The 20,184-nt window shown below is 39.0% G+C and overlaps 1 protein-coding gene across 6 annotated transcripts in view; it reads right to left on the bottom strand.

The window, feature by feature from the left end:
* The window catches only part of LOC142344835 (unconventional myosin-Va-like), a 380,102-nt gene that overhangs the window by 55,938 nt on the left and 303,980 nt on the right, over positions 1 to 20,184 (bottom strand). For 4 of the 6 annotated variants that reach the window (XM_075396823.1, XM_075396827.1, XM_075396825.1 and 1 more), the window contains exons 2-11: positions 10,763 to 10,837; positions 10,405 to 10,684; positions 9,936 to 10,084; positions 9,427 to 9,735; positions 5,219 to 5,239; positions 4,628 to 5,056; positions 4,212 to 4,345; positions 4,065 to 4,146; positions 3,608 to 3,958; positions 1,758 to 3,275 (exon numbers count right to left, since the gene is read on the bottom strand). In XM_075396823.1, coding sequence (XP_075252938.1) covers positions 1,758 to 3,275; positions 3,608 to 3,958; positions 4,065 to 4,146; positions 4,212 to 4,345; positions 4,628 to 5,056; positions 5,219 to 5,239; positions 9,427 to 9,735; positions 9,936 to 10,084; positions 10,405 to 10,684; positions 10,763 to 10,789 — 3,300 coding nt within the window. In that variant the 5' untranslated portion in view covers positions 10,790 to 10,837. The remainder of the gene's footprint in view (positions 1 to 1,757; positions 3,276 to 3,607; positions 3,959 to 4,064; positions 4,147 to 4,211; positions 4,346 to 4,627; positions 5,057 to 5,218; positions 5,240 to 9,426; positions 9,736 to 9,935; positions 10,085 to 10,404; positions 10,685 to 10,762; positions 10,838 to 20,184) is intronic. The other 2 variants (XM_075396824.1, XM_075396828.1) reach the window with 1 other exon arrangement.

The following is a 20,184-nucleotide window of genomic DNA, read 5'->3' as shown; positions in this document are numbered from 1 at the left end:
TTGTTTTGATATTTTATGAAGTGTTTCGCAATGATTTTTTCTGACCGTTGGACTGTACTCTTATTAGAATTACGATAATTTTTTGTCCGAAAATTTATAGCTTAACGTAGAATATGACAACGAATTTCTATATTGTCGAAATTCTCTAAACAAAAAAATTTTCCTCTGTTTCTTTAAAATCAAAGTTGTCTAATGTTTTTTGTAACAGCTATATCTAAATCGTCAGTTTTGGTTGCATTTGAGTTATTTTTCATCAACTGGAAAGCGTACACTTTTAAGTCAAAAAAAAAATCAGGAATAAAATTAACAGAAAGTAAATTGAAAATAGTCAATTTTCGAATTTTCTTTCCAAAAATTTTGTTCTGCCCATTTTTATTTCAATTGTCTTACATTAGGTTCTTTTTACACCTTCAAAAAAGAAACCTAAACTAATTCAAAGAAAGCTAATTTAGAAAAGAAAACTAAGTTGACTCAAATTGAACTAAGCCTAACTTTTGGATCCGCGAAAACAAAATTGAAACTATAAATTGAGAATTATAGTTTTTAGAATTGACTGCAATGGCGAATATTTATCCTGTGTTTTTATTTGAATCAGATTGACATTTAACTGGATGGCATAGCCTTCAAAATTAACTTATGAATTCACAGAAAAAACTACAGCAAAAACCAAAGCCGTCAGACACCCAGAAAACAGCGATAACTACGTAGACCTGAAGTATCCAACAGGCAACGAAAAGAAAAAGTATAAAAATTAACTTAAAAAATTGCATAAGTTGACGACAAAACAAAAAATGCTGGAGGACAAAAATATCTTCGCTCAGCTATCGCAGCTATTAAAACGTAGGTATTCTTAAAAAAATTATTCTCGTTCTAAAGAAGGAGCTCTAATCTTCAAATCGAGATAAAATATTTTTTTAAAATAATAACTACGTTTTATTTAAACTACATTTCCCCCCACATTTTGATTGACCTTTATTTTAACTTTTCTTTTAAAATATTTTGGTGACTTTTGGTTTTTAGGACATTTCTAGACGAATTCGAGGACCTATTGACGTTTCGTTTCTGTTGTTTAATTATCGCTGATCTTTTTCTGTTATACAATCTGGTTTAAAATTTGAGATATTCATAATTTTTGTAATTTCAAAAGAAATTTAGTAATTTTTCTTCTACAGTTTTCTCTTTTGACTCTTCCTATTACAGTTTCCTTCCCATGTAGACGAACACGTTTACAATAACTGCGTCAAATTTCGTTCAAGAGAAAATAATGGTTTCCTATGAACTTTTAGTGAGAAACAATTTTTCTTATCTTTCGAGCCTCAAAAGAAAGAACTCTAGAGCAAAACAAAATTTCAAACAAACCCAGCTGATTGACGGAAAATAATCGCATTCATTCCCATAACAGCGATTGGGATTGAAAGAACAGAAAAAATTAAAATGAATTGATTTTTGTACGAAAACAAAGTGCGAATTATTTTGATGTCACTTCGTAATTGCACATTCTCCTGCTTCTTAATGAGAGCATACAGGGGTAGTACCAATACCGATAAGCATTAGAGATGGTAACTGAGACTCAACTGACGCCCAAAAATTTCAACACAGCAGAAAAGGACAAATTTATTGGTCAGTTCTATCAGCCAATAATTTATTCAACTGACAGCAGAAAAGGACAAATTTATTGCTCAGTTCTATCAGCCAATAATTTATTCAACTAAATATAGTAAATGACATAGAATCCACGGTAGAGATGTACCACTTACTCTTTGTTGAGAATATTTCAACTCCTCTTGCAGATTCTCGTATCTCTGTTCCAGTCTCGAGTAATCATGCAGCAAGGTCTGATACCTTCCTCTCGTACTTGCAAGTTCATGTTCCATCTCCTTATTACTATACTCAACTTCTTTAATCGATTGATCGTTAATTTTAGACTCCACGTCTGAAACTTGCTTTTCAAGAACTTCCACTTTTGATGTCAACTCTTTGTTTGCAGTTTCCAGTTCAGCTATTTTAGAATCTTTGGACGTTAAAATTTCCTCTAATTTTGCCTTTTCCATACTGTACACGTTCATGCTTTCATTCAATCTAAAATTCTCCGTTTCCAATGCGGTTAATCTGTCCGTTAATTCTTTCGCACTATCGTCACTCTTTCTGAAAATCTCCAACTTTGAGTTCAACTGATCAATAGATAAAGACTGCATTTTAATCTGAGCTCCCATTTTCTCCTTTTCATGATTCAACTCGTTGATCTTGTTTTGCAAACTGAAGATTTTGTTTTCCATTCCCTTGTTCAACTGCTTCAAATGATCCACAGATCTTGCCTGGATCTTAAGTTCCTTGAACTCCTTTCTCGCAACACGACGTCGCCAGCAACACTGCGCAAGAATGATAGCTCGTCTCCAGTTCTCGTAATTTCGAACAGCCGACCATCTTCTGAAATACTTTTGAATAATAGTAGCTTTACTATTTCTCAATCTAGACGTGTATTCGCGCTTAGCCGCAATAACACGAGCGAAACATTGCAGTTTAACGATTGCACCGTAGATTTGCTTGTAGCTTTTGCGTTGCCTGTAACATCGGAACGTCTTTTGAATCCTGATTGCAGCTCTTTCCCGACGAATGTGGTACACTCGGCGCCTTGCCATGAAACCTCGAGCCACTTTCTGGATTTTGACTATCGATTTTTTCTTGAGCAGGAACAGTTTCCTGGCAGTGAAACAACGCAGTGTTTTCTGAATCAGAATACACGCCGCTTTTAGCTTATCAAGTCTGATTTTCTCCAAGTACGCAACCTGACCAGCTCTGAAAAATATTTTAGTTTTGCCGAATTGGAATTTGTCTGGATCGTTGATATATTTAGTTAGCACATATTCACAAGTTTTTGCAACGTTGTCTCTGTCAATATTTCCGGAGTGCATCAGAACTCTGTATCGTTTGAAGAAGTCGTTGTAACTCCACCTTGATGGGAATCCAGCTGCGCTGATTCTGATAGTTTCTAACACACCACAAGCCCGCAGCTGTTGAACTGCCCGTTTTGGGTCAAAAGCAAAGGGTTCTTTCTGGTCATTTGGCTTAATGCACCTGATGTAATGCGGAGTAGTCGAGTTGAGAGAGTCCATTAAGTGTTTTAACGAGTCTTTGAATTGTCCCCCGACAGTTTTGCGGAGGTTCTTTGTGTTTCGAGGACCCATAGGCGACACACGGGTTACTTTTGTCTCTCTTGGTTTCTGAGCAACTGCTTCGGTTGCACGTTCCTCGAAGATTTCTGCCACCAGTCGGAACTAAAACATTCAGCAAACTCTGATCATTGCAGAGGGTTCGATTGATTGAGATGATAGAATGACAACTAAAAGATCTCGTTGGACGTGATGATTTAAATTCTATCAAGCAATACCCCGTTTCAGATAATTAAGACGCACTCAAAACTATCAAACCTTCGAGAATTCTAGCCAGCATCCATCTAATCAATTGATATTTACTGAACAATAGCCTTAAAATTTTGGGTCAAAATCGTTTGCTTAAAAAAATGCACTAAACGGTTTAGAAAACGTAGATTGCGATGAGCTTGAATTATTTTCAAGTATCATCATTATTGCCATCTCGTTAAACTTACCTGGCTAGCTTTCAATAGATTCACATGCTCCTCAAACACCGTGTCTTTATTCTTGATCAAGAATCCCATTGATTCATATTGCACCTTGTCCGCAAAGTGGTTGATAATAAAGGCCTTCTGGGACATTCTAGGCTTGTCGAAATGCGACGACTTTTTCAGATGATTGTTGTACAGTTTTTGGCACCATGAGAGGTCAGAACCCCTCGGCATTTTGCATTCCTCGTCAAGGAGGTTCAGAATTCCAATTTTTCCCTCTATCAATTCCAAACAAGGTTGGTTATCATAGAATTCAATGAAACTCCAGCTTATTTCTTCTTTCACGTATTCTTCCTGCTCTAGCTTGAAAACATGCTGAAACACAAGTGCATGTAAATGTCAAGTTCATGCGTTGATTCAAAATTTACTATTAAAGCATGAAATTGTTGAGAGTAGATAAGTTATAAAAACAATTCATTACTTGTGTAAACTGCTGTTGAAGTTTTTCGTTTGCATAGTTGATGCAGAATTGCTCGAAGCTGTTTATTTGGAACGTTTCGAAGCTGAAATAACACAATTGTTAACAAAATACAGCCCCTTATTGTTGAAAGCAACATGAATTACAAACCCATAAATATCTAAGACTCCGATGAAATTCGGCGCTTTGAAGTTGGGTGCCAACACTTTGTTTATTTGATCCACAATCCAGTTGAACAAATTGGCATAGATGTGTCGGCACAGCGCATTTCGGCTTCCCATTCCCTTAAAAATTATCATAAAGATCCCCAAAAGAATTTTTGTCAACATCTAATAATCTGTTAGACGTCATTTTGGAAATTTTGTTTTGGTTTAATTTGGAAGCGCAATTGGATTTTTGTATCGATAACCAACGCAGACTAGTCAAAGGCAAAAATAATTATCACTTGTTAGTTAATATCACTAACGTTAGAAGAGGTTATAGACACTATTCATATGAGGTTAAGTAATCGGGTGAGAGGAGGTTTCAGAAGAATTCCGAGTGCGCATTAACAGGTAAAATCTTACATCAGCTGCATTGAGCGGCTTCGTCATGATTTCATTCATAGTCTGGATTTTTCGGTAGCACAGCCACATAGCAGTCTGCTCCAAGTCAATGCCCAACATATCACAGGCCCTTTCCAAGTGCTTATTGGCATCAGAGATCTTACACCCCTCGTTGCCATCGTCTACAAAATGCAGATTGCCCATGTGAAGAACTGCAGACCATATCTGGAACATCATCAGTTGGGTCTGGCTGTTAATTCCCAACATCTGGAACGCCTCCCGTGTATTTTCCAGTTCCTCCGCGTCATTGACGTTGTTGATGACAGGACAGTTGCCTTGGTTGGTGAAGACGAACTGGTCACAGGGGCCAAGATGTAGCTCACAGAATTCTGGACTGTCTGCCGAGGCACAAAGCTGATAGAAGATGTGGTAGTTACGCTCCTCATTAGCCTAACAAACATAACATCACGGTTCTCATTATAATAATTATCCGAATTTGTATGAAGAAATTGATAATCAAAATGCACATGAATATACGAAAATATCAATTGAGGTGATATCAAGAGTTGACATTATGATAGCGATAGAATACAGATTCTAGACATAACATACTTCATCAATACGCGTGGGAACCTATTAGTAAAACATACAGTTCATTGCTGCTGCATTAGGATCGCTGGCACCCCCTGTATTATACAGGTTATTTCTCAACAAGAAAACGCATCAAAATGTTTAAATTGCAACGTATCCGATTGGCCGCGAACTCAAACACTATTTGATGCACTCAGCTAATCTACATTCGACAGAAAATTTTTCAATTAGAATAATTTGCTTCATTGGGCAATGCCTCGAGAGCCATGATCATCCTCAGCTGCCCATGCAACCTGCTGTAAAACTACCAAACCAAACAAGAAAATAGCTCGTTTATCAAAAAACAATCACATGGCTTTCTATTCGGCGTACCGCCATTAATCAGCATTTTTTATATGTCAGTGTCATTTTCCTATCCTGAAATATGAATTGTGTTGCCTGCGTATTAAAGCCATTCCGTGATCAGAAAAAAATTACATTTCCACGATCCTGATTGACAATCCCCAACATTACATTTTTGTGTCTTCATTTCCAATAAAATCATTTAAACACTATGTTCGCATTTGACTACTTCGTAAATCTATAAGATCATATTGTGTGCTTTGCAAAGAAGTGTACCATTCTGACTTTCTTGTAAAAAAAACGGTACAACAAACCGACTAATGTCGGAAGAATTGCTCTCCAACGACAGGCGAGTGGAAAGACATTTAACAACTCCGGGATCGAACCATTGATCTCCCGCTCCCTAACCAGAAGCACCGCCCACTTGGCTATCAGGCCCTTCTTGCGGCGATGCAGCAACCGATATTATATTCGCAGCAAGCCTTACTTCGAGATCACTCAAAACTGAAGAACGAAAGCGAGAAGTTCTAGAAGAAAAGCGCAAAAGCGGTCAATAATTGCACGTTTACAATAATTGTTATGAACTTTGTTCAAGAGCAATTAAAAAATGGCTGCCAATTATTACAGCAGGCAGATCTGACAATAGTAAAATCTCCAAACACTATTTGGCGATAGGGGTCATTTTTGGGGATAGGCCATTTCTTGCCTACATTTAGGCTATTCAGTATTTTTGGGAGGCAATAGCTCAACGGGTCCTAAAGATTTAGAAAGACATAAAAAAGATAAAGATGGCCAAGTTGTAGGTCAACCTAGTTAAAACGAGCTTTATCATTCTCATTATTTTTCATAAAAGCATTCTCAATAAATTTAATCTAGAAAATCCTACCCAACAGCGCATCAACTGATTTCCACAATTTGAAATTCTCATTAGGAGCGTATCAGAAAGCAGTCAAAACTGCGCATGAAACAGTCACTCGAAAAGTTAAATTGATCAGGAAAAAAAACAAAGATCCGATAAAAGTCGGGCGAATTGCTCTCGAAAGACCGTTCGGGGGTTGGTGGTGGGCGACTGAAGGGATGGGACAAAAATTTAAGACTAAGAACAGCCCCCTCACCCTGAAACTGTCTCCTCAAAGCAGTTTCGTTGAATCGACTCCTTAGAGACTAATAAAGCGTAAGACTCTAAGAAAGCTCGACCACTTAATGCCCTCTGAGCGCTACCTGTTAATCCCGTTTTGAGGACGAACAGTCAAATGGGTCAGACGAAAAATCGGTCAAGCAAAATATCGCATAAAAAAGACCGAAGGACTAATATAATTTCTACAAACTTTGTTTGAGAGCAATTAAAAAGTGTGTACAGATCCTTAAAAAAGACAGCACACCAAAGGCTGCTATCACAACTAGAGTTGATTAAATAACCAAAATTCCATTTTCGATCGAAAAACCACGATGAGATCTATAATAGCCTCAGACATTGCTTCGTAGCAATGAAAAAACAATAGGGGCAAGGGTGCTTGACTGAAAGAGTTCAAATCGCCATGTGGAGGGTGAATAGGGATGAGATTGTGCTAAGCGGGAGTTCAACATCTAAAAACCTGCAGACCACCCTCCACAGCATGTTTTGATGAATCTTATACTTAGAGACTAGTAAGGCGTAAGGCTCTAAGAGAGCTGCTCAGCCACTTAGTATCCTTCGGTTGCTACCTGTTCATCCCGTTTTCGAGGACGAAAAGTTAAAAAGGGCAGATGATCGGTCAAGCCAAACATGGCATTAAAAAAGACCACAGGACTAATATAAATGCAAAAAACTTCGTTTGAGAGCAAGTTAAACACCAATAAACTTTAAATTAGTACAGCCAAAATATATAATTTTTCAAAACAACAGAAGATGCTACATATTTCAGGTCTAATAAACGGAACTCAATATAATTACCGTAACTATAAAACTATTTATTTCTCGAATATAGATTCCGTAGCTCAAATTTTCAATGAAAACGAGAGGCAACAAAGTTGTCGACAAGCATTGAATCAAAACAAGCTTATACTTGAGCTCTAATTCTCCATCAATAAGCAACTGCTCTGAAACGACTGGCGAGGAGTTGACTAAGCATTTAGCTAGCTTTAATTTCATGAACAATACTTTCATTGACTAGTAAAGCTCTAAGTTCTCTTGACAAGACATCGTCAGACCAAATGCTAAAAAACAAACAGCGGAAAATTGCATACGGGACAAAAAGGAAAACAATAGGAAGCATATACTTGCTGAAAACTTTGTTGATTTCGAAACTTTGCGACCATTCAAAAGTTTTGGGGAGCAGTTGAGAAAAAACTCTAATTTTGTGTCAAAAACTTTCCAATTTGAGCTTTGTGATCTGAGCACGAATATAGGAAAATTGAATCATTTCAGTCTTAAAATAAGAAAATGAAGATTAAAGATGAGAAAATGAAGACTTGAGGTGAGAAAAAAGAAAAGTATCATTCACTTCAGATGCTAACCAGAACAGTGGATCAAAACACAATATTAAGAAATTATGACAGGCGCATTTTAAACTAACCTACCATCATAGGACGACAGGCGAGGTCAGCCGCACCGAGTAACAGAGGGGGAAAAGAGGAAGGGGGTAGCAAATGAGTAAAGTGGTACAAATTTAAGCAGCTTTAGTGAATGCTCTAAAAGGCTGCAAGACTATACCGGTTTATCCAAAATCTTTTGACGAAAAAATAATTTGCGAAGCCACAAAATTCTAGAAAAAAACATTCACGCAAAAATTTTTGAATAGAACAGACCAGAACGGACAATTGTGAATGAGAAAAATTTAGATCACGCAAAAAAGTCAAAGGGCGTAAAAATCACGCGAGAGGTCAGAACAGCCATACAAAAATATTGCATAGAAAAACCAACACGTTTACAATAGTTGCTTGAAACTCAAACTTCTTTCAAGCGCAATTAATTGCCAATCAAAAAAGACTTTCCACCAGTTGAAGTATAATGACCTCAGAGTAGTACATGTATAAAGATTTTGATTAATCTGAGTTTACGGAAGCCAGAAAGCAATAAAGTGAGTAACAGTGTCAAGAGAGCTTGAGAAACAATATTTGAGTTCCGACAAGCGATTACGTATATTTTGGAGTGCAATACAAGCCGACGGACAAAAATTGTTCACCACATTAGCTAAACGCGTTAAGTGTAGAAATGCATTCTCAAGACCTCATTTCCCAGTAAGATAATGCTACTTTGCGTAAATCGAAGATTTTCTGTAATGCAGTAATTTTTGGGTGATAAATATTCCATTAAAAAACACAACCGACTAATGTCGGGCGAATTGTTCTCAAACGACCAACACGAGCGGTTGGCTTCATCAGTAGCTAGCCACGGTATAGTGAGGCTAGCTTTAGCTTAATTGATGGGGCGTGAGGAGGGTTTTTTTGGCTGCACGGGATCCTTACGACCTGAACACTGCAGGGGCGGGGATCGGGGGTGAATTGAGAGGGCGGCTGATGTGTGTGTGTGTGTGGGGGGGGGGTGGGTTCAACCTCTGAGAACCGCCCTTCACATCATAAGTATAAGTCTTCAAAACATTTTCTGTAAATCGCAAACTTGGAGACTAGTGAGCTGAAAGGCTCTAGGAGCACTTAATGCTCAGGGGGTGCTATCTGTTTATCCCGTTTTTGAGGACGAAAAGTCAAATGGGTCAAACGAAAAATCGGTCAAGCGAAAAATCGCATAAAAAAGACCGACAGGACTAATATAATTGCTACAAACTTCGTTTGAAAGCAATTAAACGATCACAAAAAAAGTAACTATCAGCGACGAATGCCCCAGAGCAGTGTTATTATAAGGATATGAGGCAATAAGTGGAAATTTAGTGATTTGAGAGGTTTTATACCTGGAACGTTACACGCGACTTTTCGAGTAAATATGTTTTCATGTGCGCTCCCGCTATCGTATGCTTCGAGGAAAACAGAATTTCTATATATTTTCCAAATCTACTGCTGTTGTCGTTTCTCGTCGTTTTGGCATTTCCGATAGCCTCCATAATTGGATTTGAAGCTAGGACTCTCTGTTCAATGTGCGTTTCTCTATCTGCTTCCGACCAGTCTGAAGTAACTGATGCCAGGTACCTCATGACATATTTCGCTGACACTGTTTTCCCAGCACCACTCTCTCCAGAGATGATAACTGACTGGTTTTTCTCCTAAAAAAGCCGAAATTGCTTTAATTTGAGAAACTAAAATAGCTCCGTTGAAGTTGCCGATGGCTGAGCCCTTATATTCTCACACTCATCCCTTAGCCTAAGGTGACATTACGGGATGCCATTTTTTTCTACAAATTCTGGGGAAAATTAGACGCAAAGGAGGAACACCTTCATCTAGAATGTAAATTAAATCAAATTACCTCAATCGCCAAGTTCTTGTACGCCTCTTCAGCAACCGCAAACACGTGAGGATCCATGGAAAAGAAATCCTGTCCACTATACGCTTGTACCACATCATTGCTGTACAGTGGCAAAGATTTGTATGGGTTTATTGCAACAAGCACAATGCCTTAAAACCAAAATGCTAACAGCATGTACACTCTTGAACAGCAGATGCATGCACATGTATGGATTTGCTGCCAAACAAACAATTAGGGAGAAACCAGCTTCCTAAGTTATCGAAACTACTATCATTCTTACAAAGACTGATTAATTACAGAGATCATTCATTATGTTCGGAAAACACGGATATGTTTAAGTAGAAGTTAGGAATATTATTTTTTGCTTAAATGGAGGTCAAATGTAGAAGTGCAATTTCAAAAATGTAAAAATTAGATGAAATGTTGCTTGAGAGAGTCAACCGAAGTTGAATTAAAATGCATTAATTACCACAGTATGTGTAGATCTGGTAATTGTCAGTAAATCGAACTTTCAAGTTGTGCAAAACAGCTGGTTCGTGAAGATAACTCAGAGATGTGAGGTCATTTTGTCCTATTAAAATTTCCGGGTTTCGGAGGGGAGGCAACTCTGTGTTTTTTACAGCTACATCAAAATTGATTTCATCTCCTGTATCTAGCGTTTTCACCACCAATTTTCCTTCAGCGAGGTTTTTCGTAATAATGGCTGGTTTCCAGACCGTCTCCGGATCTTTGACCCAGACTTGCACATCCTACAAACAAACATTCCATATACTGAACACTGCAGTTTTTCAATTATAATTACTGAGGCACTACAAATTCGAATTTACTTTCACATAAAGCTCTTCGACACTCATGTTTGTATTGCTTCTCTTGATACAGGCTCCGCAAAAATCATTTTATCTGAAAAGGCAATCAATCGTTTTTATCAGCAACCGATCTATTCCACACTCATCCAGCTTACTGTAACAAAAAAATCATTGCCCGGGTGCTATTTTGATATTGTTGTTATCCAGGGATCTTGCCTTTACTGCAGCGCAATTTAGCTTCCCAGTCATGTCCTCTTAAGAATATATCACGTAGATATGATACATCACGGAGAAAATGTCTCGTTTTTGGGGTGTTTCCTTTTCGGATGTACTATGTCCGCCGATATCCTCTGACCGACGTTAGGATAACGCGCACTGTTTTAGCATGGTGGCTCTAAATTGTAACTTTACTGACCAAAGTTTAGCTTATCTTAGTCGTTATATATGTGATGATCTATACGTAAGAGTCTTCTTTTATGTCGCCCAATTTACCTGCTGTTTTCCTGACAACTTTCTTTACGGAAGCCCATGGTCCTCCTGTACAGGAAAAACTAGCGTCATTGAAGTTATCCGTATATATACAGATTTCATCGAACAGAACTGATGAAAGCAGTATATAAATAAAACGTATCAGAGCACATAGGCTTCTGTTTCTAGTTGATGATGCAAAATGTTCTAGTTGAAACCATTGAAAAATGATATAACTTGGTAGGGGTGTCTTATTACTAAGCTCAAGTGTGAGTAGGAAATGTCTCTAGGAGCCGTTCAGCAGAGAAAACAGCTTCGAATGAGCGAAGCATATTTCGGTCCAGAGAGGATATAACGCAAGCCAGAACAGCTATGACGGCTTCAAATGTCGAGTCAATATTGAAGGAGTGGTAGTAGATACCTTTGACGTCAGAGCTGCAGTTCGCCAAGGTGACACATGGTCTCCATTCCCGTTCTGACTTGTCATCAATTACGTATTGGCAAAATCAAGTCGAGATTACTACAGGAATTCACAAATGACAAACTGGATTCCGCAAGGAGATAAACAGAGTCTGGAGCTTATCAATTCGCAAGGAGGTGCTCAAGAGAACGAAGAAAGAAGTAGGCTGGTTTGAAACCCTGAAAGGAGACAAGATTTGTTTGAAACATTTGACATGCGAGTAGTCTCAATGGACCACCCGAACCTACCAACGAATCAAAAATATACTCGAAGTGTAAGCGTTGTTTTGATACTGTGGTTGGACGAAAAGTACACGAGTCAGAATATTGCAAGAAAGCTGAAGAAAACACGAGTTAGTGAAGCCCATTGGTGCGAAGTTCGAAAACCATGAAAAGAGCCTAAAATGCAATATATGCAAACAAAAATTCATCTCTGTTTTCGGTCGAAAAGCACATGAAGCAAGATATTGCGGTAAACTGAAAGCCAGAATTACTAGAAGTTCTTCTAGCAGTGTAAAGGACGCTTCGGGTACCGAAAGTGAGAACGTTCAGGCTTTCAAGTACCTAGGACCCTACGTCAGTTTACAGGACGGTGATGCAAAAAAAAATTTTCTGTAGATTGGCTGATAGTAGACAACGATTCAGTGATTTTTCGAACATCTGGAAGAACAAGCAATTAGCGATAACATTGAAGTGCAAGCTTTACAGAGCACTCATCTTGTCAGCGGTTTTGTACAGCTCAGAGATATGGACGATAAAGAAAGCGTTGGAGGAAAAACTTGATAGCTTCAACCTCAAATGCCTACGTTGTATATTTGTTTGTGTTTTTTGTGTTACATGACAAAAAGCTATCCAGTCTGTGCTCAACAAAACACAGATGCCAGCCAGATGAAAAATGATCATGATTAGACGTATCAAAGGGTTTGGACACATCCAAAGAATGGAGAGCGACAGATTGCCAAGGAAAATTCTTTAATGGAACCCCACTGAGCATTATCCAAACGCCGCAAAAGCTTTTGGAAGACAGCAAAAGACATGGATAGATCAACTACAAAAAAAACAAGATAGATTTTTCAGTGGTTCAAGTAAGAGCTAATAGCAGTTCGAGAAATTCGTTGAAATGGTTTGGCCATGTCCTGAGGATGAATGACGATCGTCTAGCGCTTCCAGCCTTCACCTGGGAGCCGACAGAAAAATATCGTTACGCTAAACGAGCTGCAGGGGGTCAACGCAAGACGTGGCTGGACCAACTTGAAGAAGATTGCTCAAGGAACAACATGGGCTACATTACCTTACGACAGAAAGCGATAGGAGAGTTTAAATCCCGCTTCAACAGTTTTGTCGAACAGCATTTCCTGGATTAAATAAACGCAAATAAGCTCGACTTATATACATTTTATTAAATTGGTTGTACTTATTGTCATTGTTCCTTTATTTCCTTATGGAATTTAAGTGTTCAAACAGTAGTAGTAGTGGTAGTAGTATTATTAGTAGTAGCTGTATTAGTAGTAGTAGTAGTAGTAGTAGTAGTAGTAGTAGTCGCAGTAGTAGTAGTAGTAGTAGTAGTAGTAGTAGTAGTAGTAGTAGTAGTAGTAGTAGTAGTAGTAGTAGTAGTAGTAGTAGTAGTAGTAGGAGTAGTAGTAGTAGTAGTAGTAGTAGTAGTAGTAGTAGTAGTAGTAGTAGTAGTAGTAGTAGTAGTAGTAGTAGGAGTAGTAGTAGTATTAGTAGTAGTAGTAGTAGTCCAGCTCGGCTTCAGTACAGTTACCGGACGCAAAGTGCACCAAACAAGATTCTGCAAAGCCGGTTTGTCAAAGAATGTCGTCGACAAGTCAAAGTTCGAGCAACTAGAGGCGAGCCTTACCTGTGACAAGTGTGAAAGAAAGTTCAAAACAGTCAATGGCCGAAAAGTTCACCAATCGAGATACTGTGGCAAACCTAAAGCAGTTGCCACACGCGTGTTTTCCTGCAAAGTACAAGATGTTCTCGGAAAGGAGTTTGAAAACATAGAAGCGTTCAAGTATCTCGGATCATATGTCAGCCTCAAGCATGGAGACCTGCAGGAAGTCAATTGCAAACTTGCAGAAGGTAGACAACGGTTTGCTAACTTCCAAAATCTCTGGAAGAGCAAGCAGCTCAGCGTGCACCTCAAGTGCAATTTGTACAAAGCACTCGTTTTATCAGCCGTGCTGTACAGCTCAGAGAGTTGGACTCTTTCGAAATTAATGGAGAGAAAACTTGAGAGTTTCCACTGTGGTTTTCTTCGGAGAATTCTACGTGTGTCATATCTGGAGAAAGCAACGAACGAAGAAATTATGTCAAGATCACGAATGTTCCAACTATCCACGATGATCATGCTCAAACGGATAAAGTGGTACGGACACATCCAGAGAATGGAACCAGGAAGATTAGCCCGCAGTGCCTTCGATTGGGACCCGCCCGATCAATACGTCCATGCTAGACGCGCTCCTGGGGGGCAACGGAAAACTTGGATGAGTCAAATTGAAGGAGACTGTGTACGAAACAAAGTATCGTTCACCAGATTGCAGGAGAAAGCAGCAACCGGGTCAAAGAATGCCTTCAACAATTTCGTCGTACAGCACTTCACAGAATAACCAAACAAATAACTCTTCTTGTTTTTTTTGTATTTGTTGCCAACCGTGCCTTTATTTCATATTTGGAATTAAAGTGTTGAAACAGTAGTAGTAGTAGTAATAGTAATTGTAGTAGTAGTAGTAGTAGTAGTAGTAGTAGTAGTAGTAGTAGTAGTAGTAGTAGCAGTAGTGGGGATCAAAATCCAACCTCTCGTTTCCGCGATGTTCCCTGGGACAGATTATGCAGCAGCTGCCCATACGGCGCATGCATATTACCACTGAGCTAACGAGGCAAGGGTCCTCTAGCTGGTGGTGCGACTCGTTGTATATTAGCCTGAAATCCCAATGAAATGAGTTCAAACAAAATTGGCATCAAGTTGCTAGTAAAGGGTGCAACGAATCTCAAGTTGAAGAGAAATCTCAGATTTTGTAACCCTCAATGTCAGGACACTGGCTCAATCAGGTTCACTAGAAAGCCTCAAAATTTGACCTAAACAAGTAGATTTGGACAATCTGGGTGTGCAAAAATTAAGTCTGGAGGAGCAGAAAGTAGATCTTGGCGACAACAAACTCTTCTTCACTGACGCCTGAACGTCAACAAAAACGTCAGACAAAAAGAAGTTGGTATTGCAGTCACGAAAAGACTTGCCGGTAGCATAATCGAGCAACTTGCTGTCAGTGAGCATGTGGCTTATTTAAAGTTCGGAGCTCAGAGACGAGCTAACCTAGTCATGATTGTGAGCTACGCGCCCACAAATGAAACTGACAACATAGCGAAAGACAATTTTTGGAATCAAATGAACAGCGTGGTATCCAGTTTCAAACAAAGGGTTAGCGTCTGCCTCGTCGGTGACTTCAATGGGGAGCCTGGTCAACAATCTAATGTCAGGTGCCGTGCCGGACCCCTTTGAATGATAACTCAAAAAAATGGTTGTCCACTTTTGTCTCCCATGAACCTGTTGATGGGGGAGCGTGGTTTTGACTCCGGTTTGTGCACCGGTATACATTTAACCTTCTTGACTAACAGATGCAAAATAAGATGGTAGATCATATCTTATTCGGTTCGCGGCACAGGATTTGTTTCAACAACGTTAGAACAGAAGAGGGAAGATCACTCTCACCAATCACGAAATCGTCATTGTGTAACTGCGATTCAAAGTAGTGACAATGAAACTACGCAGTAATCCAAAATTACTGCCTGGTTTCATTGATACTGCGCTCTGCCAAGTTGCGTGATGAAGTCACCTGTGAAGTCACGTATGAAGTCACTGCACAGAAGTCAAACGCGATATTGATGAGAGCAAGAAGGCTGAAATCGTTGAAAAATTTTGGGCGAATTTCTGAACGGCTCTTAACGAAGCGGCAACAAAACTTCTCAGCACCAAAAAGCGTGTGAACAAACCCTGGATTGCAGTTGGAACGTTAGCATTGATCATGAAACGGGCAGATTTACAGTTGAGGAAGCATAGTAGTGCGCTGGCGCTGCTAGAGTTTTCTAACTACTGCAAAAGAGAAAGAAAAGCGTTAAGATCTGACAAAAGACAGTGGCTGAAAGACAAAGGGGAAACAAAACAAGATCTTTCAGACAAAGATGACCTGAAAGAAGTGTTTGGCCAGTCAAAACAGTTATGTCAGAATCGCAGTCCTCAACCTAAGTAAATTGGTTGCAACCGCAAAAGAGCCTCTGAAAACGAAAGAAGAAAGGTTGGAACGTTGGACTGAGCAATTAAAACATCTGTTAATTCCTTCAACGACAAGCGGCACTTCTGTATTGAGCATAGTAGAAGCGTCCAAGTGTCGCAAATTAGACATAGGTCCAATTCGGGTTGATTAAGTTCTAAATGATGTTCGTAAACTGAAAAACGGCAAAGCAAGTGGACTAGACAACATTTCTGCCGAAAAGCTAAAGTCCCAAAACGGAATTGCTGAATGGCTCTGGGACATTTTCAACAAGTGCTGGAACAATAAAATTGTTCCACAAGACTGGAAATTAGCAGAAGATTTTCTCCTATACAAAAGCTAAGGAAAAAGATCTGATTGTGGGAACTGTCGTGGAATTTAACTCCTCTTGGTCCCTGGAAACGTTTTTGCATCAGTCATCTTCAATAGATGCAAAAATGCTCTTGATCAAGTGCTAAGAGAAGAGCAATGTGGATTCGAAAGAGCAGGGGCAGCATTGACCAATTCTTTGCGTTGAGCAAACACTAGGAAATGCATAGCCTTCTACTTGGATGTCAGTTTTTGCTTCCTTGATTTTCGCGCTGCTTTCGATTCAGTGGACCACGAGATGATGTACAAGATAATAAAACAATACAAGCTTCCGCAAGAAGTTGTAAACCTCATTCGTAACAGCTACGAAGGCTCTAAGTGCTGCGTCAAGGCACAGGTCGGGAACAGCCAGATGTTTGACGTAAAAATTGTTGTTCGCCAGGCTGATGTATGATTGCTTATTCTCTTTTGCCTTGTGATAAACAATGTGTTGGCTCACTCAGTTCATTTAGGAATCGACATCGGACATTGTGTTGCTGATCTTGACTTCACCGATGATGTTGCCTTCTTGTGCGTCTCTCATTCCGAAGTTGAAAAAAAAATTCTTGGAATTGAGTTCTTAGCCGAGGCTGTTCGCTTAAAATAATTGGGAAGACAAAGAATATGGGTTAAAGAATATGGGACAAAACCCGGAGTCAGTATACCCATTGCCCAAAAGAACGTGGAGGTTCTCACAGGAAACCAAAGGTCCGTGCTGGGACTCCCAATGCAGCACAAACCCAAGGCCGAATAATCATTGCACGGAGGTGCTGGTGGGCGAGAAGAAGAATGCGGGCTGGTTCGAGACTCTAGCTGGTGAAAAACTGAGATTAAAAAGTTCAGTGGTTTCCGAACTCTTAACAGTAAGCAGCGAAAAGAGGTCAGTGGTTGCTGATCTAGTGTTTACTGGGAAAAACAGATCATCGTCACTGCAAGACGCTGCAAAGTGCATGAAGACAGATTCTAAAAGTCTAAAAAGTTGAAGAGTGCTTCAACACAGCGCGTCAACATTTGTCGGGCTTGAGAAAAACCTCACTTGTCAAAACTGCACTAGGAAATTTGTGACTGTGAAAGGCTGACAAGTTCACGAGTCACGATACTGCGGCAGAGAAGAAGCTAGAGATTTCGCGTTTTCTCTTTCCAAGTCCACGATTGAGATGGAGTGGTTATCGAAAATGTGGAAGCTTTCAAGTATCTCGGTTCTTTGGTGAGCTTGCAAGATAATGACCAACGGGAGATCAGTGTCATGTTGGCGGAACGGAGACAGCCATTTGCGAGTTTTTAGAAGCTTTGAAAGAGCAAACAACGCGGTATTCCCCTTAAATGCTGGTTTTACATAGCTCTCGTGTTGTCTGTGGTCCTATATAGCTCTGAAAAGTGGACAATGAATCCAACAACACAGCAGAAACTTGAGAGATTTCACTGCAGTTGTCTGCGACGGATACTATGTATATCATACCTGGAGAGGGTGACAAATGATGAGGGACTAGCTAGATCACGTATCCCGACATTTTCTTCAATAATCATGATTAAACGGTGGAAATGGTTGGGCCATATTCTGAGGATAAGTGACGATTGTCTAGCGCTCTGAGGTTTCACCTGGGAGCCGACAAAAAATATGGTTATGCTAAATGAGCTCCAGGGTTTCGACGCAAGGCGTGGTTGGTGAACCTGAGGATGGCTGCTCAAGGAACAACATGAGCCACATCATCCTACGACAGAAAGCCAAACGAGAGTCTAAATTCCGCCTCAACAATTTTTTCGAACAACACTTCCTGGATTAAATAAACTCAAATTTGCATTCTTTCTATAGTTTTTTGTGTACTTGTTGTCATTGTTGCTTGATTTCTTTATGGAATTTAAGAGCGCAAAAGTGGTTGTAGTGCTAGTAGTGTTAGTAGTAATGGCAGTAGTAAGTAAAATTTGGCTACAGTTCTCTCTGAAATAAGGTCATTATCGTGACATGTTTTATCAGTCCTCTGCACTACAGCTAGAACAATTATCTGCTATGGCCAAGCAAATTAGAATTAGTAATTATTGGTCTGCCTATGCCACTCCAGTCTCTTAATAGGTATAGTTAGAGTTCGATACAGGTTGACAATCTCAAATTTGCTAGAATTTCCGTTAAACACTGATTGATTATTTTTAAAAAAAATTGCAATGAGATACCTTTTTGTTTCCTTTCTCGGCAGCAGATTTTCATTTCTTTAATGAGAACGTCATGTGCATTTTCGTAGGCAATGAAACATAATTTTGGATCTCCCATTTCAATTAAGCTTCTTTTTGAATAATTATACTCAAAAGAACACTCAATCTAATTTCGACTGGAGCCATCGGTGGGTGGCTGAAGGCATAAGGGGCTGAATGATAAATATTTTTATGACTAGGCTAGAGAGCATTAACAAATGGCATACTAGCCGCTCGTGCACATTTTTCATACAGTTAATTGTCTGAAAGTAGTACTTAGGGAAAATCCAACGAAAATCTTAAAATTTTATTTACATATGGGCCAAAAATTTGAATAAATTGATAAACATTTTAGACACAAAGTAGCATAACTGGTTTTTGAAAATGTTACAAACACGTATCATTAAGTCTTCTTCGATATCCATTCTAGCACCTAGGTACTTTATCCAAATACACCTTAACGAGTCAGTTTTGTTAATGTAGAGCGATGCCCGTGTTTTGTTTCATAAAACAACTACTTTACTTCTTTGACAACTATTCAACTTGCATCAAAAATTTAAATCAGTAAAAAAATCTAAAGACGAAAACGAAGCCCAAGGTTTTTACTTATTTTTCTGTAAGCTTTTGTGACTTGCATTGCCCGCCTTATAAATAAACTAGAGTGTATGGCTCAGTCATGATAATCAAAACTATAAAAATTCAATTTACGTTCTAAATATTCATTAATTTTCTGACTCCGCTAACGCAAAGATCCCTTATACTTGGCGTGTTGAAATTTTTGCTAACATGTCCTGGGCGCAATAAAATAATTTCTTCTCCCCCACTGTCAAAGTTTGTTAACAAACCAATTTTTTAAAAGTTTTGTTTCATTTGGAGGCATACAACTTTTAATAAGCATTAAATTTTAGTGTGTAGTAAAAAAAATCAAAGTGATTTTTCTCTCTTAAGCAAAAAAAATATATTTTTCCGCAGCTTAGGTTTTGCCGTTTTGTTTCTGAGTGGGTGCTTCTGTTTTTCAATTTCAATTAATCACATTCCTTCCGCAGTATATCGCCGGATGCTTTTTGTAGTTCCATATTGGTCGCAGTTCTGACCTCAAATAGTCTTTTCTGCCAACGGAATCTGGAACTTTTGTTATGATTAAAATACTGCTACACATGAGTCTACTTCCAAGCTACATATGAGTCTAGTCACTGCTGTTTTCAATTATCCGAACATAGATTATTGTTCCAATTTTATTGCTGCTTCTGCCGTTAAGTTGACTCGTAGCGCCCCATTCGCGGCGCCCACTTTGTCTCAAGTCTCTCTCTTATATGGAAAGAAGGAAAAAACCTAGCGCTACCAGACCTTCTTAGTAGAACCATTAATGAAGACCAGTACACGAAAACACAAGACATCACAGTAGAAATTCCTGTAGTTCTTTTTTGACATTTTTCACCTTGTTGTTCTTTTCGTTCTGAAAAACTGAATTTTTTTGAAGTTTGTATTCTTCAGACTCTTTAATTGGCATAAGCGAATCCTCTTCTCGGCCTCGAATTGAAAGTCAGCTCATCAAATATGTGCACTTGCAAGAACAGGCAGTTATGTGACTTGATATAGCAAAGTTTCAATATGGTACAAAATCGGTAACAAAAAAAGGTTTCTAATATGTGGGGCCTCCTATCGGTTCAATTTTTTGCTTCTTTGGATTTTTGCTCTTCATTTCAAAAC

Source organism: Convolutriloba macropyga, chromosome 8 (assembly GCF_964194025.1).
Source record: "Convolutriloba macropyga chromosome 8, txConMacr16.3, whole genome shotgun sequence".
NCBI lineage: Eukaryota > Metazoa > Xenacoelomorpha > Acoela > Convolutidae > Convolutriloba > Convolutriloba macropyga.
Note: the sequence above shows the minus strand (reverse complement) of the source record. Positions and strands in the feature narration are given on the sequence as shown.